The 27,105-nt window shown below is 34.1% G+C and overlaps 1 protein-coding gene across 4 annotated transcripts in view; it reads right to left on the reverse strand.

Moving 5' to 3' along the window:
* The window catches only part of LOC129946802 (cytosolic carboxypeptidase Nna1), a 261,648-nt gene that overhangs the window by 66,433 nt on the left and 168,110 nt on the right, over nucleotides 1–27,105 (reverse strand). For all 4 annotated transcript variants that reach the window (XM_056057138.1, XM_056057136.1, XM_056057137.1 and 1 more), the window contains exon 3: nucleotides 2,555–2,707. In XM_056057138.1, the coding sequence (XP_055913113.1) occupies nucleotides 2,555–2,707 (153 nt within the window). The remainder of the gene's footprint in view (nucleotides 1–2,554; nucleotides 2,708–27,105) is intronic.

Genomic DNA, 27,105 nt, shown 5'->3' on the forward strand with positions numbered 1-27,105 from the left:
AAGAGTAACTATTGTCATGAAAAAGTGCTTTCTCAAAAATTAGCCGTTCGGAGTCGGCATATAAACTGTAGGTCCCCTCCATTCCTGACAACATTACTCGCACACAGGAATGGTTGTGAGTTGTAAGTCACTAGGCCTTGGTTCTCAACGGACTGTCGCGCCACCCAATTTTTTTTTTTTTATGATACAAGACAGCATTGCGTTTTCGAAGCATTAAATTCCACGCGGTTTTTTAATCCCTATTGAACAATGCTGTTTAGGTCGGAATTTAATGAGCTTATCATATTTTGTAGTTGCAGTTCCACATCCGAAGAAGAGCGATGTGAATCTGAAAACGAATATGAAAAGCTAAGAGTACTATCGTCATTAGTAAAAATGAGAAAGAGTGTTGGAGATAAAACAGAGCCCTGGGGCACACCAGCATTTATTTTATGGTTTTCAGACTTGAATACATCCAATACTACTTGTATTGAACGATCCGAAAAGTAATTACTAATCCGAATGAATCAGGGATTCATGAAAACCGAAAACACGCATTTTCGAGAAGAGAGCCTGATGCCAAACCCTATCAAATGCTTTTGAAATATCTAGTGCAATAATGTTACTTTCTCCAAAACGATGTAAAGATTTGCTCCACTGTTTGGTGAGATGAACCATGAGATCACCAGTGGACCTAATGCTACGAAAGCCGTATTGCCGGTCATTAAGAAGCTTTCGGTCTTCAAGATATTTCTTGAGCTGATAATTAATCAGCGTTTCCATGACCTTGGAAAGAAGGGACGTAAGTGCAATCGGTCGGTAGTTAGAGGGTGTGGAAGATTCGCCTTTTGTGAGAATAGGCATAGACCGTCTAACAAACTGACAACGCTTCCAAATGATTGAATTTTATTATCAAAAAGTGTACTCTGGTAAGAAAGTTCATAGCGTCCTTCTTTCATTTTATGGTCAGTTTCGCACCAAAGCTGCAAACTGAGAAAAAAATCGCAGCTCTATCGGCAAGGGTTAATAATGAATGTCAATTATCTAATCGGTACTATTCGCAGAAATTGGGCCTCTGCTACTTCACTATTGGAAAATTTTGCGGAAGAATTTGGGTGAGAAAATAAAGCCTGTGGTTTTGAATTAAAGCAAAATGACCTACCACAACACCTTAGTTTTGGTGAAAGGGTTCTTGAAAATTTAGCCGGTGATCAACTTCTCCATTGAAAATAGATTCAGAGTGAAAAGCAGAAGCATTAAAAGAGCAGCCAAAAAAGTCACGGTTTAGTGTGGATTATAGGTTGGCGGAATCATTGGACCGTATTTCTTAAAAGACGATACGAATCGCAATGTTACTGTGAATGGTGAGCCCTACCATGGAATTATAACGTACTTTTTTTTTAAATTTGACTTTTATAACAAGTGGTTTCAACAAAACGGTTCAACACAACACGCGTAATAGTGGACAAATTGTAAACAGCTTATTTCACGTTTGGTACCGGTCAATTAGCCGCCTACATCGTGTAATTTAACGCCTCTATTTTTTTGTAGGGATATGTTAATGGTCATGTTTGTATTGAACAACTGGTACCCAACTTTGAAGAATTTATTTTTGAAATACTGTCCGAAATATTAGAAAGAGTATGCCACAATTGAACTAAGCGGATGGATGAAGCCGTGGCCAACATTTGCATTAAAAAATCTTTAATCATCAAATTTTACCGACCGTACGTACTATCGATTCAAATAAAGTACACTTGCAAATTTATACGAAAATAGTAATTTCTACTAATATTTCCAATTAATTAATTTTCTACACAAAATATTAATTTTGTTGAAACCAATTTAGAAGAAATTGATTTGAATAAAAATCAAATAAACCCTAATTTGATGTCAGTATTCAATGTTAAACCCTAGGTTTATTCTAATATCAAATATTATGTTTTGAGATTATTTTATAATTAAAATGAATTTTGATTTTTCATACATCCATTAAATTTAATCCTTTTTCCAAAAATATATACACTCCGTACATTATTTAGGAGGAAATATAAAACAGGTAAACCTTAAAATCATTAAATTTTATGTCCCAAACACACATAAGCCAACTGCAAAATTTTCCTGGAATTTGTAGGTACCTTCCCTTAAAATATTACAATATTAAAACCTGATGTTATATCACACCCACATACCTCAATACATACATGTGTTTGTACATTATCCTCTCTTCTAATCTACTATCATGCTTTCATATCATAAACATGCAATTAAAATTCACTCTAAAATTTGTGTGGTAACCCTATGTGCAGTTTTCAATTTAATTAAATGCATTTTAATAGGCAAACTATAATTTAAAACAAAACAAAATGGCCAAAAACGTTAAATACTCAAGTAAATACTCAAGTAAAAAAACAAACAAAAAAATATAGAAATATTAAACTCTTTATGAAAACAAAAAACCCCTAATAATAATTTGAAAATGAAAAACCCAATTAGCCGAGAAGGCTAGATTTTTCTTTTTTTGAACTTTTGTATAGCCCGTTCCTCCCCAAACCAAACCGAACCGCATACTCACATAATTGACAGCACTGACAGGATTATAATTGTACACCACGATTCCGTTCTCCTCGCCCACAGGACGTGGTTTCAGCTCGTTCCCTGTCGGTTGATTGTATGATTCTGGAGTGACTGGCACGTAGGCTATGTGCTGTATACGTTCGTCCAGCACCTGTAAAAATGTAAAATAAAATGGCTTACAATTTATATTTATGTTTATGTACACGAGGATATTTTTTTTAAGAGGAAAATAAAAGGAAAAAGGAAAATATTAAAATTAATGTTTATGATTCAAAATTTCCATAGACATAGTAAACATCCCTGTACATAATAAAGATTTATAAACATGTATAAAATAACGTGTGTTGTGATTGGAATATTGGTATTGATCTGAATTAAAATTCGTTTGAATTAATTATTCCTACCACCTCACCCTAAAAGCCACCCCCACCCCTCAAACAAAAAAAAAGGAAACAATTTATAAATATTTGCACAAGAGGAACATAATTGGTTTTATATTATTTTATGAAATAATTTGTGTTTGTTTTTATTGTGACATCAAAAATATTGAAGGAATTTAATCACTTGTCTATACAGTGAAGTATAAAATTCATTTTAATTAACATTTAAAAAGTGGATTATTATTTTAAAAAAGTCGTTACTCCATTTCAACAGTAAAAACCTCGTATGTACACAATTTTTAAGTTGGGATCAGTTTTTAGGGCATTTTATTACCCCTTACAGTGCGCGTTACTGGAACAAGAAAAAAAGAGAATTTTATATGCATTCAAGAGGACACTAGTGTACAAAAGTTTTTTCTCAAAACCAACCTCTGTCTATCAACTCCTACTCTCACCTCCCCGTGGTGAACATCGGGTGTCTAGTACAACAACTGGAGATTGGGTTCTAACCCCATTGGAAAGTTGTTGGGGGCAGAAAACGAGAGAGGGAGGAGAGGTGATTCCACTAAGGAACCTCTCCTTATCAAGACGGCAGTGGAGGAATTCCCGAGATGGAATCACCGATGGCGTTTACAGTTCCAGTAAGGTTGAACCACTTAGTGAACACCTTATAGGGCTTCTTCGATTTATTCCAGGCCCAAGCCTATAAGGAGCGGTTTTATCCTTGGAGTTATACTTAGGATCTAGCCCTCCAGGTTGGGGGTTGTGCCATCGGGGTGACTTTCTGGCCACGTAAAAGCCCCATAGTTGAACCAACAAGCCTCAGTTACGGACGGATTTACTGTTAACAACCTACGCAAACGAATTAAGGACAACGAACTTCGGATATGCATGTGGAATGTTAGGGCCCTTAACAGACCACGAGCGGCCGAAGAATTAGCGGAGGCCCTAGACTGCTATTAGGGAGATATCACCGCCATCCAGGAAATACGATGGGATGGGCCGGTCAAAAAGAGGATGAAAAACTGCGATATTTACTATGGTGACTGCTACCACGAAAACCAACAGCGCACATTTGGATGCGGCTTCGTCATTGGAGCCAGACTAAGGCAAGAAGTCTTGCGCTATAGGTGCATCAATGAGCGCCTCATGGCCACAGAAGAGAAAGATGACAACACCAAAGATATGTTCTTCGAGCTCCTAGACAAAACATATGAGCAGTGTCCTAGCTACGATATTAACATAGTCCTGGGCGATTTTAATGCCAAGCTACGAAGGTAAGACATCTTTGATGGAATAATCGGGAAGAACAGCCTGCACGACAACACTTCCGACAACGGATTCAGGCTCATAGATTTTGCTGCGGGGCGAAACGTCATGGTAGCCAGTACGCGTTCTCCACACCTCAACATCCACAAAGAAACTTGGACTTCTCCAGATCAATCTACCGTCAACCAGATTGACCATATTGCGATATGGTTGTATGAACTTTCCGAGGAGCTAACATCGACTCGGACAACTACCTCGTTGTGGCCAAGGTAGCACTTCGGATTTCCAGACCCAAGGCAAAACAGGGAGGTGCTGGGAGAAGGTTCAACGTCGAACGGCTACAATTGCTACAATCGCCAAATCCTTTTCCGACCGAGTTACAAGTAACCTCTTTCGAAGTTCTCTGCCGCCAACAGAATTTATCGAAAACCAGTGGCAACATTGCCAAGATGCAATCAGAGAAGCGGCCTCTGATGTGCTGGGTTTCAAACAGCCACCAACAAGGAACCCCTGATTTGATGAGAAATGTCGGCAGGCAAATGCAGCCAAACAACAGGCACGCAAAGCGGCGCTGCATAAAAGGACGAGAGCTGCTCATGAGCTCTTTGAACAGAAGAGGCAAGAGGAACGCTGACTTCTTAGAAGGAAAAAGAGAGGCATGAGAAGCGTGCGGTCAAAGATGTTGTGAGGTTTAAAATCAGGAATGAAGTTCGAAAGTCTTATGAACAGGTGAAATGAAATTCATAGGTACTTAAACCTAGAACCGAAGGCTGCAAAGACGAAAGTGGAAACATCAAAGTGGAACCGCAGTCAATGCTGAGGATATGGAAGGACCACTTCTGCAGACTGTATAAGGGCGACGACGAACTGAATTCCGCTGTCAGGCAGGATGATCCATTCAACAGAGACGACGAAAGCCAACAATTCCGTCCTTCCGACTTAGACGAAGTAAAGATTGCCATATCTAAGCTAAAGTCTAATAAAGCCGCTGGAGCGGATGGCATGAATGCCGAGCTCTTTAAAGCAGCTGGAGATAAGTTGGTTAGAAGCATGCACCAACTTATCTGTAAGATATGGTCGGAAGGAAGCATGCCCGATAAATGGAACCTCAGTATTGTTTGCCCGATCCTGCAAAAGGGAGACCCTCTAAACTGCACCAACTATAGAGGAATCAGTCTACTTAACATCGCCTATACCTGATAGGTCCTTATCAGTGTGGTTTTGGACCAGGAAAGTCCACAGTTGTTCAAATATTCACTTTACGGCAGATCCTGGAAAAAACCCAAGAACACCAAATCGACACCCACCATCTTTTCATCGATTTCAAGGCCGCATATGACAGCATCTACAGGAACGAGCAGTATAAAGCCATGTCTAGTTTTGGCATCCCTGCCAAAGAAAGTTTTAAATGCAATTGAGCATTTTCAAAACTTCAGGACTGCTGAAAATGTACCTCGTAAAAAAACGGGCCCGTAAGACAAGCTGCAAAATAGATCGAGCGATTAGTAGACTGGCCAAAAAAGACCCAAAACTACGCTCCACAAAGATACAACACCAATTCTCGGTTGCATTCGATGTCCCGATAGGGCGACACACAATCAGAAGAAGATTGGTGGAAGTTGTGTAAGTTAGTAACCGCAAGGCAACGTAGACTTAGAATAGAGTTCGCAAGATCACACGCCAACTGGACAACAAACGAATGGAAGTACATAGTGTGGAGAGACGAGACTTAAATAAATAGGATAGGACAAGATGGTGCACGATATGCCCGAAGGCCAAAAGGAACAGCCTAAAAACCTTTTTTCCACTAATTAAGCACTGAGGCGGCTTGGTTAACGTTTAGGGTTGTTTCTCGTGGTGTTGAGTTGGCACAATCCATCGAATCGATGGAACGCTGACAGCCGTTAAATACATTGACATTCTTAAGGAATGATTAGTGGATTGGGTCGATGAAAACATGCCAGTGATATGGAAGTTTCAGCAAGACAACGACTCCAAGCACCACCTCGAAAATAATGACTATATAACAGTCTTAAATCATTTTGTACAATATATGTACACCTATATTTTTTTTAAAGTAAAACTTTAGGCCTTATTCACACCTTGCTATATTCGATTAAATGTGGTAATCCTTTGATCCAACTTCAACAATCCATATTCCTCAATCCTATACATTTCACTTAATATTATGACATTTAATACAATGCTTGAGTGTCATCACGTAATCCATTACATCTACTGCGTTAACTGTATATATTATATACCGAATGTACAAAAGATCGCATTGTCCTTGCATGACTCATTTGATATAAGCTTATATCCGATTTTAACAACAGACAGAGAGTGTCATGTTAACACTTCATGTAGATACCTTTAGTCATACAACAAAACTTTGAATCAAAATTAACCAATACATGTACATATGTATGTATGTATGACAAAGAGACAGATTAATTACACAAAATCCACACGCGATATCCAATTAGACGGTGTACAATTTTATATAAAATTATGTACCTACATATAATCCGATTACATCCATGACTGAACATTTGTTAAATTGAATTTCATTTTTATCGAATACAACAAACAACAAAATAATAATAAAATACGTGTACGATAAAATAAAATTAAGAATTCATTACACGCATTTATTGTCAAAGTGAGCAGAAAAGACGACTAAAAGACTAAAAAGGATATTCACACACACTATAATGATGAAGAGATGTCCAGGCGAGATCAAATTAAAAAAAATGTACATACATACATATAAATAAAAACCAAAAGAGAAAATTAATGAATTTTTTAATCATTTATTTATAAAATAATGAAATTACAGCAGTAGCTTTTACAGTATACAAAACATATAATCACGCACATCACTTGATTTTAATTAATGAATTGAAATAAAATTACCTGCGCCGGAACAATGTGAAAATTTTACATTTTGTTTTTAAATTCGTACAAAATTTGTTCATTTCATTTTTTATTTTTATTTTTGTCATTAAAAAAAAAACACCCCTCCCCCTGTTATACACTGCGAAATGAAAGAGAATTTTGTCTTCTTATGTTTTTTTTCGAAATTCGAAGGATGTGAAAATGTAGTCAGGTATCTTTTATAGTGCTCCAGGTAGTGCATGTGCTTTACACTCAAGTACTTAAAATAACTGACAACCTACAAGATAATTTTATTATTTACCAGCTACGCACCGTCCCCCATTCTTTTTTTTAGAACAAATTTGGTTAGCATAAAATAAGTTATAATAAGCAATCTTTAAAAGATAGACATATGATGCCGCGGACTTTTTTAAAGATCTCTTAAAGGGAAGTAATTTCTTCATACATTATTTTAACTAAACTTTAACCGTTTTTACAGGGCACGCAGTGGAAGCTTTAAACGGGGAGAAAACACCCTACTTTCAGTCATTTCTTATTGGTACCTCGTTAATATTTATCTTAATGTGATGTTACGTCCTTTAGCCTGAAAACAAATCGAAAAAATAGTAGTTTCTGAGTTTTTTAACTTCCCATAGGAAGTTATTGTAATGGGTCCGATTTTTTAAATTGAAAATTTTGACATTTCTCAATAGAGTCGAAATAAAAGATTTTTAGAAAGATGTCTGTGCGTGCGTGTGTACGTACGTTCGTAAGTCCGTACGTCCGTACGTTCGCGACGTTTTTTTCGTTGTCCATAGCTCAAGAACCAGAAGAGATATCGACTCCAAATAAATTTTGTTATACAGATAATAAGGCAGAAAGATGCAGAAAGGGCTCTCAAGAAAATTGCGTGGGTGGTTTTTTTACCATAGCAGTTTGAAAAAAAGTTGACAATTTTGGTTAACCCTAAATATCTTACGAACCAAAAACGCTAAAAACTTGAATTAAATTTTATATAATAAATTGTAACGTGATCTCAAAGAAGTATATTTTTGAAAATAATCTATCTAACGGTTTTTTTATAAATCAAAAAAACTGAAAAAAAAATTTGTCACCTCCAAAATTTAACGACTTAAATATAATTTCATCTCCAAAACAATTTTGAGCAACGGAGAACAATGTTTTTGAAATCTGATAAAATTTTGAGAAAAATCGAATTGACAGTTTTTGTACAAAAAATAAAAACCTAAAAAAAAATAATAAAAGTTGGTAAAAATTAATTTTCGACTCAAATATCTTTTCAAAACTTTGAGATATTGGCTTAAATTCACTTTTATCTTTCAAAAACTATTGTTTTCAACGTGCAGTAAGATTTTGAAAAAAATCGAATTGATAGTTTTTTTTACAAAAAATTAAAAACCGAAAAAATAACAAAAGTTGGTAAAAATTGAATATCGACTCAAATATCTTTTCAAAACTTTGAGATATTGGCTTTAATTTACTTTTATCTTTCAAAAAATATTGTTGTCAACATTCAGTAAAATTTTGAATAAAATCGAATTGACAGTTTTTTTTACAAAAATTAAAAACCGAAAAAAAATTAATAAAAGTTGGTAAAAATTGATTTTCGACTCAAATATATTTTCAAAACTTTGAAATATTCGCTTCAAACTAATTTTATCTTATAAGAAATATTGTTTTCAACATTCGGTAAAATTTTGAGAAAAATCGAATTGACAGTTTTTTTACAAAAAATAAAAACCTAAAAAAATATAACAAAAGTTGGTAAAAATTGATTTTCGACTCAAATATCTTTTCAAAAATTTTAGATATTGGCTTCAAATTTCAATGATTTTTATATTAAAATCCAACAGTCCATTTTTTCATAAAAAAATAAAATCTACAAAAAATAGTACGCAAATTTGGTAAAATTGATACTAGTACATATAGACAAACTTTTAAGCAAGACAAATCGACAGACGGGATGGGAAGTTATCAGTGTGGGTCGCATCTCAGCCTCTTTTCTTTATATTATTATAAGTATTTATTATGAGTTTTTTTTTTCATTAAACTATTTTATCAGTATTACGGCTGAATTGTTTTAGGGGGGAATGCAACTGCCTAATTCGAAAGAACACTGTTTATAAAAGTATAGAGAAAAGTAGTTCTTAGTAAGTTTCTATATAGAGCTTATATCTTGAATATTGAAAGTAATATAAAAAACAACAGTAAATCGTTCTGGTCATTTGTCAATACTAAAAGAAAATCGATAGGGATTCCAAATACCATGTTTTTCAGAGGTGTTGAATCGTCTGATTTAGACTCCATAGTTGAATTGTTTGCTAATTATTTCAAATCTGTTTATTCTCATTCAGGATTTAATAATAGTTCACTAAATTACATAAAAAGCAGGTTTGATATTGGTTCGATCCAGTAAAGTTTTGAAGAAATTAATTGCGGACTAAAATCACTTCAGTCTAATTATAGTTCTGGACCAGATGGCATTCCTTCGGCAGTGTTGAAAAATTGTTGTGATTCCATCTGTGCTCCTTTACTAAGCATATTCAACAAGTCCCTACAACAAGGTATTTTTATTGATGAATGGAAACTTTCTTACTTGGTCCCTCTACATAAATCAGATTCTAAAAATGATGTAGAAAATTATAGGGGTATTTGTAAACTCTCCGCAATTCCCAAATTGTCTAAAAGCATGGCAAAAATAAAGATTGATTTTCTTACAAGTGTATATTTATCAGAAGTACAGCATGGTTTTCTATTCGGTCGATCATCTGTTACCAATTTAACTTATTTTACTTCGTATGTCACTAATGCTATGGAACAAAAATTTCAAGTGGACGCAGTATACACTACTTTAGTAAAGCCTTTGATTCTGTGAGCCACCAAATACTTCTAAAAAAAACTTGAGATTTTTGGTTTTCATTTTCACTTTCTTCGTTGGTTATCGTCATATTTATCTTGTACAACAAGTTAAGATTGGAGATACATACTCTAAGGAAATTCAGTGTACATCAGGTGTCCCGCAAGGTAGCCACCTAGGTCCGCTCCTTTTCATAATGTTCGTTAACGATATTTTTTTATTGTGAATGCTTATTATATGCGGACGATCTGAAAATATTTTCAAAAGTTTCGTGTTTGGACGATTGTGAACTTTTGCAATCTGACATTGATTCTTTATCAAATTGGTGTCACATCAATAGCCTTAAATTGAATATCAAAAAGTGTAACACGATTTCTTATCTTTTATCAGATCAATTTTGGAATATGCTGATGTTATTTGGAGTCCTATTTATAGAGTTCATTTTGATCGAATTGAAAAGATTCAAAGACGATTTACAAAATACATATTTAAGAAAATTGGTTGGAACTTAAGTCCTAGTTATGAGGCTAGTTGCCAATTACTTGGAATAAAGTCGTTACAATCAAGAAGAAAAATTCATAGCGTAATGCTTATTAGAACTTACTATGCTACCATATTAAATGTCCATCTCTTCTTACCTTGGTACCAATATATGTTCCCACAAGGTCTATGAGAGCTAGATTCTTCTTATTCCAAAGAATTCACATGTCAAATTATGGTAGTAATGAAACTTTATCAAGATCTATTATATATTTCAATGAAGTGTCTACAAATATTAATTTTTTTAATCTTAATCGTAATAAATTTAAAATTGAAGTATTATATTTATTCACTTTTTAATTTGCTCTTGGAGTGCTTATATCTTTTAGCTGTAATATTGCTTGTTGATTAAATAAATAAAAAAAAGTAAAAAAAAAAATAAATATATGTTATTAATTAGATAGTATTAGTCTTAGCGTGATTTTATATCGCCTATAGACTTACTCAATAAATAAGCTATCTAGCACTGACAAAATTTTTAAATCGGACCACCAGTTCCAGAGATTAGAGCGTTCAAACACACAAACAAGCAAACAAACAAACTTATATATTTTATCAGCAAAAGAAATAATTTAAAAAAAGGTGAAGCCAAGGCACTTTTTTGAGAAACATCAAAGTATTTTTGAACCTCTTGTTTTTTTCTGAGGTTAATCTTAGAACATATTTTGTATAAACGAGTGCATTATTAACTATGACTTGTGAAACTTGAAAAATCTGTATTTTATATATTAGTCAATTTTTAAAGTTGAGATAACTTGTTACTAATAGAAAAAAGTAAAATTGGAACCCTAATTAAGAAACATGTGAGTATTTACATAACTATAAAGTCTTATAGTCTATGAAAATCCGGTATTTTTGATTTGTATTCAATTTAAAATAAATTTATATTTTGTTTTTCTCTTCGCCGTCGAAAAATATAATACTTTCCAATTCACAAGAAACAATCATGTACAACCAATAGTTTTGAAACTTTGTCCTTGCTGTCACAATTTCTGGCATAATTGAGTTCAAACTAAAAGTTTGAAGCGTATTCGGTTAAAGGGTTTTTTAATTTTGAAGAACAAAGCACAAGAGCAAACAATAAAATAGAGAGAACTTATGCCTAGTGACTAACAACTATCAACCATTACTGTGTGGGAGTCATTTCAGGGATAGAGGAGACCTACAGCTTTGTGTCGAATCCGTACGGCAATTTACAGAAAGCCCCTTTCATGACAAAAAATTGAAAGAAGATTTTTCAATTCCTCGTAGGAGGCAGTGCCCGTAAGAAACTTTAAGTGCAGAGTTTGAACCAAAGACTTCTAGCATTACAGTCCAACGCACTAATCACGATGTAACGGGTAGTCCGAATATACATTTTTTTTAAAATCCAAAATCAAAAATTTAGATTTTCTTAATAACGTCCGAATGATGTTGCTTATCAGTTTTTGCCAAAATATGTTAAACCACCTAACTCAGCTGGTCAACGAGCCCCCTCGAATATCGGACGTTGAGCAGAAAACACTCTTGACTTGTTTCTTACCTCTGACCCTGGTAAGTACACTATTAGTGTTCTATCTCCTGTAGGCACATCTGACCATTGTGTCATATCAGCAAATTTCTAGTGTAAAAACTCTTTAGTTGAAGAAAGAGCTCCTAAGAGAACCGTTTGGCAATAAGAGAAAGCCAACTGGGACGGTCTCAATAATTACTTCAGGATCTTTAACTGGTCACTATGCTTCCTCGATAGTGACGTTGACGCCAGCGCTGATATGATCACAAGTTTGATTCTCCTGGGAATGAGAACTTTTATCCCGAATAGGGTTAAAAGCATCAGACCTATGGAAAACGCATATTTCGATGGTATCCCTGCTGTTGTTCTGAAGAGGTGTTCTTCATCGCTGGCAAAACCACTGCGTAAGCTTTTTCATCTGTCCTACTCGTCAGTTCTCGTTCCGAGCGGATGGAAACTCTCATTTGTCCAGCCTATTCCCAAAAAAGGCGAATCTTCCTCACCGTCTAATTACCGACGATTGCACTTACGTCTCTCCTTTCCAAGGTCATAAAAACGCTGAATAATTATCAGCTCAAGAAATATCTTCATGATCGAAAGCTTCTTAATGACCGGCAATATGGCTTTCGTAGCAATAGCAGTGGAGCAAATCTTTACATCGTATATAAAATAAATGCTGGTGTGCCCAAGGGGTCTGTTTTATCTCCAACACTCTTTCTCATTTTTATTAATGATCTCCTGTCTGCAACAACTAATCCAATACATTGTTTCGCTGACGATAGAACTCTCAGCTTTTCATATTCGTTTTCAGATTCACACCCCTCTTCTTCGGATGTGGAACTGTGGATAGTATTGAACGTAGAGCGTTTAGATTGATTGGTGATATTACCATCATAAGATCATTTACGTCACTTGAACATCGTCGAAATGTTTCCTGTCTCACCCTCTTTTACCGTTATTTTAATGGTTAATGCTTAAGAGAAATAGCCAGCTGCATTCCTCCTCTTAACGGTTCAACCGTAATACTCGGGCTTCTAGGAATGCTCATCAGTATACCCTCGAGCCCAACTTCGGCCGTCCTGTCAAAATACAGAGATTCGTTCTTTAGCCGTACTACGCGAATGTGTTACTAGTCATTGCAATATTCAGAAATTCAAAACCAATGTTCACCGACATCTCCTTTCAAACCCTGTCTCAGAAACTAACTGAACAATTCCTTAAATTGTCTTAATAATATTTTATGGTCAAAAATGTCTACTTTCTTGTTTAGATTTTTAAAAAAACGTTAATAATTAATTTGTTTTTTTAAAAAATTAATTTCTTAAAAACGGGTCAACATTTTAACGTATCTGAAATTCGTCAGCTGTCAAACTCAACTGTCATTTTAAGTGTTATATTTTTAGAAAAGTGCTTGCCATTTCCAATAATGGGTTGTTTAGAAAACTGGCTACAAAAATGGTGATTTAAACGTAGTCTTACTTTTGAAACCGTTCGATGAATATTATACTTTTTTAATTGAATTCTCTATTTAAATTTCAATGTTTTCATTAGTTTATAAATTCTTTTATGCGTTATGGAAAAAATGTTTATGTTTTTGACTTGGATGGTTGGTTAAAAAAGTACCTGAGTGTAATTTAATTTTACATCATCATACACGCACTTGATTTTAATGAATTGAAATAAAATTGCCTTCCTCCGTCTGATTTCTTATTTTATTTTATTTCTTTGTATTATTATTTTTTGTTTGTTAATTAATGTGGGAAAGTTTTATCCTTTTTTTCCAGAGAATCCATTTATGACAGACAGAGGGTGGTGCTGTCTTTTTTGATTGTATTTCCGCAATTCCAATTAAGATATGTTCTACTGGGGAGGGGGGACACATATTGTCCTTTTGTACTTTTCTTATCTCCAAAAAGTTAATTTGCATACAATCTCGGCCAACAGTGTTGCTCGAATATCGATTTAAATATAAATTTTCATCGAATTGTTGAAGTTAATTTTCACTCAAAAAGAGATACAGGGTGGTTATCTCTTCGAAGGATTCGAGGATAAACAAATAAAAAAAAAAGAGCTCTACAAAAACCATGGGAATTCTGATGGTGATGGTTCTTCTTGTTTAACATTATCACCAAGGGATCTTTTAATTGGTAATTGCAAATTGGCTATATTGTAGGTTTATGTAATGGTAGTGGATTTTCAATGTTGACAGTTTCATTAAGTGCCAAAAGGGATTTTCTTGTGATGTTCGATGAAGCAAACGATTTATATATACTGTGCTTAAGTGAATTTCAAATAAGTTGTCTTCATGTTTATTGAACGAGAATTCAAAGATACCTACGAGTATATGAAAAGGACGAAATTTACATTTATAGGGGTGCGCAGAGGTTATATCGTTGTGTTGAAGTGGCAAGAGGGAGGAAATTAAATTCTACAAGTATAATTAGATCGATTTAACAAGTGAATTGGAAATTCAAAGTTTATATTGATCTAAAGAATTGATGTTCTTCTATTTTTATTAAGTTCTAAGGATGTGTTTTCGTTTGGAGGTGATAGTCATAGTGACAGGAATAAATAAGATAATTTACCATCAAATAGTAATAAAAAAAGCACTTAAGAGATTGATACTAAAAAATATCAATCTCTATTTCTGCGTTAACGAAAATAAGTTGCAATAAAGTTTCAACTGTAGACAACTAAGTGCAACTTTCTAATATGCATTAATATCGAAGCATTTTATTTGGAGTAAAATCTCAATTATTTCATCACATGAAAAATTAGCGGACTTGAAGAAGATAAATTTGTATTAAGACGAGTTTCTATACCCGCCGTTTTTGTCGGCGTTATTTCATGGGTAAAAACTTTCAAGAATTTTCCGTATTTCTGTCTGCATATCCCGGAACCTAAGCTTGTTAAAGAGTAGAAGATTGCGCGTTAGGTTGATATTCTACTAACGCATAGGTACACCAACGTTCTTTCTTTTGTGAATCATCGTTCTAAAAGATTCTAAAAAAATAAATTGGATGGAGCAACAGACCGTTGAGAACTATGCCCTAGTGACTTACAACTCTCAACCATTCCTGTGTGCGAGTACTGTTGTCAGGTATGGAGGGGACCTACAGTTTTCTTAAGCCGAATCCGAGCGGCTAATTTAGGAAAGCACTTTTTCATGACAAGAATTACTCTTTGAGAATTTGTCAATTCCTCGCAAGAGGCAGTACCCTTGAAAAAACTTTAGATGGCATTGTAGGGATCGAACCCAAGACCTCTGGCATGACAACCCATCGCACTAAATACCAGGGATACTGCTGTAAAAGATTCTATCTTCTTTAATTTCAGCTATTGATTCTGCATGAATTTATTGTCGGAAAATCGGAACATATCTATTTCGGAAGTAAATTTGGGAATTATTAAGGCCCTGTTTTCGGGCGCAGATACCGGTCGCGATTTTGTCTTTTTTACTGACGTAAGAAATGTTTCCAAAATTTTACAATAGCATTAATCATGATATTAATTGCCCTTCCTTTTGAAGTCTCTGCAAAAGACAGTTAATCTGCGTTGACTCTTAGGGCTTCCATATTTGTCGATTTAAGAGCACCTCTTGTAGTTCTAAGGCACTGTGAAAGATTATTTTTATTGGTCCACATAAAAACGGTTCAACTATGTTGAAGTGTCCTTTCAAGAAGGGCCTTTGGTGATTCGAAGGGATCTTTCGATATGTAGTCCCTTCCAAAACATTCTTTCGAATCGCAAAGGCCCTCGTTGTCATTTTTGTAAAGTGTTAGTTGAAGGTAAATTTTTGAAAGTAAAAATGTTGAAAGCCGACACGGTTACAGTTGAGGCACCAAAGCCTTTTCATGAAATTCGTTTAAATGTCCAATTTGTACGACTGAATGTTTGTCAGCGAATTCCATCTTTAGTGTCTTGAATTTTAAATTACAAAGTCTAATGGTAGTCAATATTGTAATCACATTCAAGAAATATCACGGTCAGTAGCTTTTTTTTTTTGGAATGGAGCGTCGGCAGTCGGTGCTGTGGTTTACGGCCTTGACTTCAAATAATGGCAATACAAAAATAATTAATCGTAACTTTGTACCTTAATCCATTAAAATGGGCCTAATTTTTTTTATTAAAATTCGGAATATTGTTATATATTTCAAAGACCCATTTAGCGAAGATAGATTGTTGTTGATCAAATGGTATTAGTTCTTATGTTAACTAAACATTATAAGGCTTTTACGACCAAAGTCTTTTTCTTTATGGAAACATCTTTAAAATGTCGTTTTTTGAATGCATGATTTCAAATATGGAGAAATCGTCAAACCTGGATTTTTGTCAACACTACAAGCACTCTTCTTAGTTATACTTTTCTTTTAATTATGAAACTTCCCTTTAACAGTGGCGATTCCTGGTTTTAGCTTTAGGGTTAGCTTCTTTCTTCTAGAGGTTTAAAATAAGTTCTCAAGAATAATAATTCATTTAATTCAAATCTTTCGCCCTGGGCTTACATCAAAGATAAATGTAGAAAAATTAATATCGGAAAACACTATATAATTGGGACTTTAATTGAATGTCTGAAGTCTCGTCTAGCATGATTGCGACAAATTCTGACTGTCTGATTCTATTTTAAATTTTGTTGCGTAAGAGGCCAGCAACAGCATTTGCTATATCACTGTTGATAAGCATTGAAGCCCATTAAGAACTGTTGCTGGTTCAAGGTGTTGAGATAAAATTGAACCATATTGTTTCAGTAAACTGACTAGTTTAATATAGTTGCCTTGAATTTGATTAATTGTGGCCTCTGAAGGACAACTTCGGGTTTACTCTTGTTTGCTAGATTCTTGTAGTGTCGTGTTGGGTCAATTTTTCTACCAAACCTAAATTTCAATTCTTTCAATTTTCGCTTGAGTTGGAGGTTAAATAGTCTAGCAGACTGCACTCCGAATCAAACGAAGATTTTGAAATATGCTCCTTCCATCGTAATTTTTTAATATTGGAACCGCTCAAGTTTCTCAAATTATAGTTTTCTTCTATCATCAGATTTATATCCAAAGGATTCTTGTAAGAAATTGCCTTTGAATGATGTAGTTTGGGCATCAATTAAAGCTTCATACTTTTCTCATTATTAGTTTCTCCAATGCCAAAATAAAAATAATATCTGAAAACATTACTTGTTCCATCTCAAAATCAGTTATCAAAACATAATCAAGGAATTATATTTCGCTTCAGCAAGTTCAAAATCAATGACACAACTTCCCCGTTTTCCAGCAAACAACCTTTATTTCGCCAAGTTCATCTACATCACTCGTACCAATCAGAACTCGGAATTCAAAAAGGTTGCAGGGATCGAGTATTTGATGTAAAAATAAAATTCCTTTGGTCTTTAATAGTTTTAGAACCACTGGAAGTTGTTCCCAAAACATTTTCTTTTATTAAGATTCTTAGAAAAAAGATGTTTCCAACTTCCAAAAAATTTACCAATCTACATGATAATTATTGAAACCGGGGTATCACCGGTTTTCATCAAAACACTTGAGCTGCACATCGATTTTCTCTGAAGAGTTCTTAATATTTGTGATGTCTTTGTCTTTGGTTCGAGAAGTTGAAAGAATTAAGAGATTACTGTAGATTAATCTCATCACTAAATTTTACGAAAAATGGAGATTCGAATGTATCGCACAAGCAACTTCTTCAGGACATAAAGCCACAAATAGCATTTTAGAACAAAATTCTTGGGAAAGAAATTATTTTAAGGTCGATTTCAATCAAAGGATTATATTTTCGGTTTTTAAAATGTGAGGCGAACTAGAACGATTGAACTTCATACAGAATCCAAAGACCTGCTTAAAGTTTTTGGAATTTTATTTAAATAATTATAATTGTTTTGTATGTTTTCAAAATTGAAAAGTACATTTAATGTTTAAAGATTGTCAATCGGGCAGATGACAATCCTATGTATGGTTTTAAGATTGAACTTATTTTTCTTAAAGCTCACTTGAACATCGGAGTTCTGTTACAGTTTTTGATCAAAACTCATACAAATTTTGCTGGAAAGCAGTTTTTGAACTTAATTTCAATTAGAATTTCGGTAAGGTTTTCCGATCGAAAGAAAAAAGAAAACGTTCAAGTAAATCAAAAGATTCCATCGAATCAAATAGCAGCGTAGAGCTGTTAGTCTCATATTTTTACTCGAACCAATTAGATTCCATAAATTTAAAGAACTAGGTTTTCATAATTTCAAAATTCCGAAGAAAATTTTGGCTCTTAATGTATTTTTGAGCAAATTCGGTTATGAGCTTCATATGAAAGCACTCATTTCCGAGACCTTCATGACTAGAGAGTAAGAAACTTCTATATGTACGATATCCACAACCCAATAACGTCTAGATTGAACGAAAGGATTTTTAAGTTCCTTTGAAAAACGGTATCTGGAAAAAGGCAATTTAAAACTTTCATTTCCAAATTGACAAAGACATGATTTCACTTTTTCCTTTTTTTCGTATCCTCAGTTCAGTATTTTTCTTTGAAAATATTACTACTACTTCCAAGTACTTCTTCGTTTAAGTGTGTATTATTACCTTTTTACAGCTTTAAAAGAAAAACTGCTGTTATTGAAAAACCCTTTATTAAATTTCTACTAGAACGAAATGTCAAAAATTGTAGACGACTCAAAATGAAAAGTTAATTCAATAATTCGTAATTTTTTTATGAACAAAATCAAGTTTCAAAGAAAACATAGAATTTCTTCCAATAATTGTGGAGTTCAGCTGATTTCTTCGAATTTACAATTGTGTTCATACACTAAATTTGCCAAAGCCAATATTACTGAACTCGATATTAGTGAAATAGATATTCAAATGTGAAATTCAAAATCTTAAAGAAATGTTTATAACAAATACATATATGCAATCATAACATTTCTAAGAAGGTTCGATTTTTGTTGATACAAACCCATAAACCCAGTAATCGTCAGGTAGGGGAATTTAAGAAAAGGGTGTTTTCAATTACCATAAAGCTATTTTCTGGAAACAGCTTTAAATCTCAAAATCTTGGTTGTAATTTATCTAATAAACATAATTACTCCTAATTGCACCATATTCTGCATCAGGTATGGAAGATTAAAGCGGTGTTGTCCTCAGAAAGTCATTACCTTATTATGTTAAGTGATGCTTAGGATAAATATCAATCAGGTAGAAATGCAATTATATTAGATGACGATGATGATGACTTGACTATAAATACCTTTCTCGCATTGACATCGTCACTTCAGTTCAACTTGAACATTCTTCTCAAATTATTCAACCTACATCTTTCTACTTTATAATACAAAAAAATGGATTCAAAGTGCCGTTTTCCTAGTTGTAAGTGGTCTGGAGACGTAAACGATTTATTCGAACATTGTGAAACCTATCACTCAAGATTCATCAAGGAGATCGATGACAAGAATAAAATCACTTTTACCTTCGACGATATCTTCACAGAAGCTTTCCTTTTAAATGGTTCAGGAGGTTTATATTGGTTTCTGTTGGATCCAATCGAACACGAAAACTGCCTGAAACGAGGTATTTTCGCAATAGGTGAATCTGAAATATGTGAATTCACCTTGAAAATTGGTTCAATCAATACGGACTTACGTTTTGATGTGGTGAAGAAATTTGTACAGCAGGAAAATTCAAATCAATTCGAATTAGTGTGGCCATATGATTTTTTGGAAGCGATGGATGATTTGTTTAAGTCAAAGAAAATGGTTATCTATTTTGGAGAATGCAACTTGGATGAGGAGGAAGTCTATACTGGGACTTATGAGGATGTCGATTGGGACGATCCCGAGGAGGAGCATTATAATAATATGTGCTTGCAAAAATTCACTTGTCCTGTGTGTTTGGAATACATCAGAAGCAATGCGAAATTCTGTGAAAATCGACATTTTATTTGCAGTGGATGTTTAGATGAGATGATCAAAAGGAAGAAGGCCAAATGTCCTCAGTGTCGAGGGGATTATTCTTATGATTGTGTTGATGAGGATATTGAGGAAATTTTAAGATGCATCCGATTTCCAATAGAAAATTGACGTAAATCAAAAATATTGTAAATAAATTTGAGATAAATTGGAAAAATTGTGTTTTCATGAGACTTCTAGTTTAAAGTAGTACGTAAACATTTGTGGATTGTTGGAAATGCACAAATGTCAGAAACGAACAAAATGTAGTACCTTAACAGTTGTTTTATTTATATTCCATAAAATGTCGTTTTTTCACTGAAGTGAAGTAGATACGAAAAAATCAGCAGAAATTCACAATTGTTAGCAGAAATGTACTCTTATTTCTTCATAGCTCTTTACTTAAAGTGTCACTTCTGTGAAAACTGTCAATTTTTGAATAGAAATTTATTGGTCTAAAATAGATTTCCGCAATGTGGGGCACAAGACTATATTAAAACCCACTTTTACAGTCTGAAAAAGTAGCACTCCATCACATAAATTCTTTTTAATAATTCTGATTAATTCATATTAAAATGTGTATTTTTTTAAAGGGTTTTCAGTGAGAAGTTTTATTTAGAATAGTCCGCCATTCTGTAGTTTTCCAGCTGCCGAAGCTGTCAATTTTGAAGTAGCGAATTTTTCAGTAACGAAGAAGTGATAACAATTGGGGAACAAAATCTAGTGATTAACTACTTAAACACTTATTTTGGTTGGGGCATGGATCATTGGCATCCACAATTGATTCAGGACCTTAAATAGGGAATTCGTTAAGTCGTTAAGGATAGGTAGGTAGAAATGGCGATCTCAAGGCAACCTAGCCTGAGATCCAATTAGCGCTGTAGTGCGCCGTTGTAATGCCAAAAACTCGTTTTACCTGTGATAGAAAGGGAAAGATTTATAGAGAAGCTTTATAGCGGTTATATTAGAGCCATTTTGTCGCATTGAGAAAAAAGATTAGGTCTCTAATCTTTGTCTCAGATAGCTCATCAAGTTCGTGAAAGAATGCTTTTCCAAAGTATTTCATTCTAGTGTTTGCCAAAGCAGGACATTTGCAGAGGAAATGGATTATTGTTTCACTTTCTCTTTGGTCACTACAGCTACGGCAAAAGCTGTTGTAAGAGATACCAAACTTCTCTGCATAAACTCCTATAGGCCAATGTCCGGCACAAACCACAACAATCCTGGCTATGTCTTGCCTTGGCCTGCATAGAAGATCGTTTGCACGGGTTTTATTATAGGTGGGCCATATCTTCCTAGATATAATGCAGTTGGGTAAATTGCTCCACGTTCGGTTTGTTTCAGTTTGGTAGATAGAAAAGATTTTACCCTTCATAGCACCAAGAGGAATGTTAACAATTTCCGCAATGAGCTATGAAGGCCCGATCCTTGCCTAGCTAACTCGTCAGCCCGTTCATTTCCCACGATATCACTATGGCCCGGAACCCAGATCAGGGTGACACCGAGGTTAATATTCGGGCTCGCAAGCTCATCGCGACATTGCTGGACCAATTTAGATAAGGATATGGCCGAGTTAATGGCTTTGACAGCTGCCTGACTGTCTGTAAAGATAGCCGCATTTCGGTTTTGGTTTGGGTTTTGTTTAAGTATCTTACATGCCTCCCTAATTGCCAGCAGTTCGGGCTGAAAAATGCTAGCAAAGTCAGGAAGCCTGAAGAATTTAGCTACATTTAGGGACTTAGAAAAGATCCCAGAACCAACTTCAGACTTCATCTTTGAGCCGTCAGTAAAGATCAGTACTCCCAATCTTCTGGATGGGAAAATAACCTTAAAACCCTTACTAAGGCTCAAAGTAGGAGTGTAATAGTCAGTGTCTACCGAGATAATATCTGAGGGAAGCAATTTCGTTGTGTTGCTGTGACCATATGGTTTTGACAACCAGCTATTTGATTCCTTCAGCCTAATAGCGCTGCAGGAAACTACGTATTTAATAAAAAGGTAGATAGGCAGAAGATCCAAAATAACGTTTAAGGCGTCCCTTGGGCAAGTACGCATGACCCCTGTGGTGCCCACTCAAGCTGTTCTCTGAACTTTCTTTAGCTTATTTATATTATAGGCTTTGCTAAGAGCAAGCCACCACACAATCGTCCATAAAATCATCTTCGACTGAAGTCCCCTCTTTTTGCCGAAAGTTTTGCTGCAGGCGTAGAAGGCAACACAGACCTTCTTAACCCGTACTTCAATATCTAGTTTCCAGTTTAGTTTAGGGTCGAGTATAACTTCCAAATATTTTGCACTGGAAGACAATGATAGGATTTGACCTTTGAGTCAAGGTAATGTGAAGGGCGGTACTTTAGTTTTGGTGGTAAAGAGCAACAGTTCAGTTTTACTTTGGTCAACTCCTAGTCCACAGCTCGTGGCCCAGTTGCTAACTTTCTTCAAAGGTGTCTCCGTGATTTCACTAATCACAGAGGTGTACTTTCCTGACACCAATAGCACCAAATCATCCGCATAGGCTACCGCCTTCACTCCACATCTCTCTAATTTAACGAGAATTGTATCCAGAAGCCATAGAAGAGGGAAAGGACACCAACCTGGGGTGGCTCGAATCTTCCTACCACTAAGCATGGAAATAATCATTCTTCTATGGATTCTGTAAGGAATTTGTTAAAAGCACCTTCTATGTCTAGGAAGGTGGCAAGAGTAAATGCTTTATAATGGATTGTTTGTTCTACAGTACGCACTACCTCATGGAGGGCAGTCTCCGTAGATTTCCCCTTAAGGTAAGCATGCTGAGAGCTTTCGAGAGGTCGTCCAACTAGGATTTCTCTAATATAGTAATCAAGAATGCGCTCCAAGGTTTTAAGCACAAAAGATGTTAAGCTTATTGGTCTGAAATCCTTCCCGAATTCGTGACTTTGCTTTGCTGAGTCTTGCGGAGTCCTTTATCCTTATTTGTTAAGGATGTACCTTGAAACTTTTCTATGGAAAAACCTGCATAGTATCTTAACAATTTCTATCAACGTACACGAATCAAAACAATATTAAATTTCTTTATTATTCATTAATTGAATAGAAAATGCAAACAGCTGAAATCACTTTCTCTTAAAATCGCTTTAATGTAAGTCGCCCACACTGGTATTTAAAATGTTCCTTCTAAATAGCACACGAAAAACAGAATAAAAATATTACCATTTAACCAAACGAACTAAATACATTTATTTTCTAAATTATTTTGTGAAAGTTTTAAAATTGTCTTTAATACATAAAAATAAAATAAAATATACATATAGTGCCATCATGAATTATATTTCAGAAAACAAAACTATCGCGGCGTTATTCATTCATCCTCATCCATAAGATGGACGGACACACTTCAGTTTCAGTTTTGAGAATAGTGTGTCAGGTGTGGAGGAGGCATAGCATTGTGTGACGCCATAGAAATTTTCTAAATTTATTCGCGTGCGGTTTTATAAACATGAATTTATGCATAGTTTTGTTTGTCTATACTTATTTTTGAAAATAAAATTTAATTTCACTTCATTTCCTCTGATGGGTGGCTGTGTATGTTTTGTGTTTTTATTTTAAAGTTTTAAATTATGTGTGAAAATTGGTTTGTCTAATGTGAGTTTAAGTTTTTTTCTTAGTTTCAATTCAATATTTTTGGTTTGTTATACAGGGTGTGATATAAGACTATATAGGTTTTTAAAAAGAACTTGTCTCTGAGGACTTTAAAGAGTTTTATTGATTTTGGTCTAATAATTGCTAAGTTAAAAAGTCAATTAAAAGATAGTGAGTCATTCGAGATAAAATTACAGCAGTGTAGGTTTTTCACATATAACTTTCAAACGGAAATTAGAAAAGGGTTTGACACTATTTCCTCTCGGACTTAAAATGTTGAAAATATAACAAGTGTACAATTTATAATAGCTTTAAAGTTTTTATTGAACACATATTTTAATTGCCAAAAATTGGTACTTTTTTTTAGTATTTCGAGAAAAATCTTTCATGTTAAGTACTTTTTATGATGAAAAAACGGTGTGTTTTTTTTGTTGTAAGAAATATAACACTTATGGCGTTTTTCTTTTTAGTTCAGAGTAGAGCTCGAACTGTCAAAAAAATAAATAATTGTGTTTCTTTTTGAGCTCAGTTCAGTTTTCTTTATTGAGACTTAAAATTTACAAATTATTTTTGATTACAATATTCGACTTCATTAATATGTCTGGCTTATACTAGATGTTTAATAAAAGAATAGTTTAAACCTTTTTAAATTACAATATATGCATGCATACTTCAAGAATGTATTTCATTAATATATTCGTGTGTTTGCTCCCGACACACGTTCACTAGTGGCTCACAAGCGGCCAAACTTAAAACTAATGACTAGAACTTTAAACTAAATAACAAAAGATGCATTCCATATACAAAGCTACGATTATAAGAGAATTTTATTTTCTATCAGGTTTTAATTTTTTTAATTTTTGAAATAAATATAGTAAGAGCAGTTACTTAGTCCGAGATATAATTTAATATATTAGAACAAGAAACTTTTGATTTATTCAAACAAATACAAAACAAAAATAAAAAATATCCTCGAAGAACGTTCAATCTGGCTTTCTCATAAAAATGTAAAGTAAGTAAATCATTCATCGGTTCTATTAAATTTCGGGATCTATTATGCAGAAGATCGAAGTATGAGCTTTCATTGGTACTATTTTTGTCCCATAATCCTTTGATAAGTGGATTTGGATGATTTGTACAAGATTCTAACCTGATTTTTAATAATGTTGTCATATAAATCATTAAAGGTTTCACTTTTGTTAAATTATACAATGTATAGTTAGAGGACCATTTTTTATTAGGTCAACGATATTTTCCACTACAAAATCGTAAGATTGTTCTTTTAAAGTTTTCTAATTCTTTTGCTGCCGTTGGGGAAATAGAGAACCAGTTACTAAAACCATACGAGATTATAGGTCTTATCAATGCTTTATACATCAGAATTTTAGTACTTTGAGATAGATGCTTTGAAGAAAGTAGTTTTTTTTTTTTTAAATAGCAATAGCCATTTTAGCTTTGTTTAATACATTCCGCTCATGTTTGTTAAATTTTAACATATTTTGATAGTGAATCCCTAAGTACTTTGTTTCTGTTTTTAATAGAACTATCTTATCATCAATACGCAAGGATAACTCCTTTTAATCCCCAAGATTTAAAATACTAGAGTAAACTAGGTAAAGCACTTTGTAATTTTTTTAGTGCATTGTTTGGCCTTATAGCAGCAGCAAAAAGTTTTGTGTCGTCTGCGTACAGAAGTGCTTCAGGCTCGGATTCAGAGTTGCAAAAAGGCATGTTATATAAAAATACATTAAATAGTTTTGGTCCAAGTAATGTTCCTTGAGCAACTCCTAAGAGTACTGGGAAAGGATCTGAAAACTCCAACTCGGTTCTTGAATTAAGAAAACTGGTGATCAATCTAATGAGGGATTGTGAAGTTCAATCTTATTAACTTAAAGATAAGACCTTTATGCCAAATAGAGCCAAATGCTGCCTCCAAATCAATATCCAGGACAATTGTGCACTTTTTTGTCTCAGATTGTGAATAATTTTATCATTAAGCACTAAAAGGCACAGTGATTTTTCTTAAACCCAAATTGGATGTTTGGTATAATATTTGAGTTATCGAGGAAACTATCAAAAGGTTCTGCTATGACTTTTTCGAACAGTTTTCCTATGTTGGAGAGAAGAGATATAAAATCTTTTGTATTTTTGGCGTTATTTTTTTTAGCTATAGGCATAATTTTGGAATGTTTCCATGCAGTTGGAAAGTATTCGTTGTTTATACAATGATTAAAGAGACAAGTTAAAGTAAGACCAAGGTAAATCGGACATTTCCTTAATACATAGTTTGAAAATTTTGTCAAGACCAAATGACTTTTTGCTATTCAAATTCAGCCTAAATGTATTGACTTTTTGATATGTAGTGAAAGGTAAGGAAACTTGGTTACATGCTGTGTTTGACGGTGTGAATGTCGTTAAAGGGTTTTCTAAATGAGTGTTACAAAATTCATCTTCTTTTGAAAATATTTCATTATTTAAATTTACATCAAAAGACGGCGTTCGGTCTGCGAAAACATTAGCGTACATGGCCCTGAATGCACTGAGTTAAACTTCAATATCAACCAGTTCCTGTTCATCTAAATTGAAAACATCCTTGACAATATCTGATCCAAAGACTTTTCTTCCTGTAATTATATCAATTTCCTTGGAAGCATGATGGGAAGGTCTAATTTTATTCAGACGTGTTCTGAACTCTTGGTATAGATCATGTTTTACTCTCTCTTTTATTATTTTACTTAAACACTCTTTTTGTGAGTGAAGTTATTGATACTCAGAGTTGCGTCTATTTAAATGCTTAAGAAAGATTCTCTTGAGTTTTCTTAACCAAATGTTACGAATTTTTAAAAGATTTCTTATAAGATCGGAAATATTTTTGTATTTAACGTCTTTTGTATTTCGAATATTTGAGTTATTTTCAATACAAGGAGCTATATTTTAGTTTATATTGTTTAAAATTACATCAATTTTTGCATTTTTAATATTTTTATCTATGGGTGCTGTAACTCTTGAGATCCTGTTGTGAAGTTGCATTCTAAACACATCCCGTTCATTGGAAGCTGGCATACGATTGAGGTGGTATCAATACGGGGTAGACATAAAAACGTAGGGAATGTTTTGCAAAGCCTATTATTAATATTATTTGGGGTTTGCGAAAGCGAACTAGATGTAAGAAAATATTCCAATATTGATAAGGACTGCGGATAGGTTAGGCTAAAGGGAGAAATTAAGTCAAGGTCGAGATATGGCCCACTACTATACCATTTGTATCTAATGTTGCAATTTGGATTGCTTACTGAGTCTCCCCAGGATGGATGGCGGGCATTAAAGTCACCACCTAAAATTGTAACTTCAAAAGTCTTAATAATGTCATTTAGCCTATCTAATTCCATAGAAAGCCCTTGTCCTGCGTTTGTTGGTATATAAATACTTCCAATAAGGATACGTTTAGTGATACCAGAATTATTTTTACAAATTAAGACACCTAAACAAGCTGAAAATATGTCACTGTGGAAAGGAAACGAGTTAAACTTTAATTTTTCAGCAGTTCCTCTGCCAT

Source organism: Eupeodes corollae, chromosome 2 (genome assembly GCF_945859685.1).
Source record: "Eupeodes corollae chromosome 2, idEupCoro1.1, whole genome shotgun sequence".
Lineage (NCBI taxonomy): Eukaryota > Metazoa > Arthropoda > Insecta > Diptera > Syrphidae > Eupeodes > Eupeodes corollae.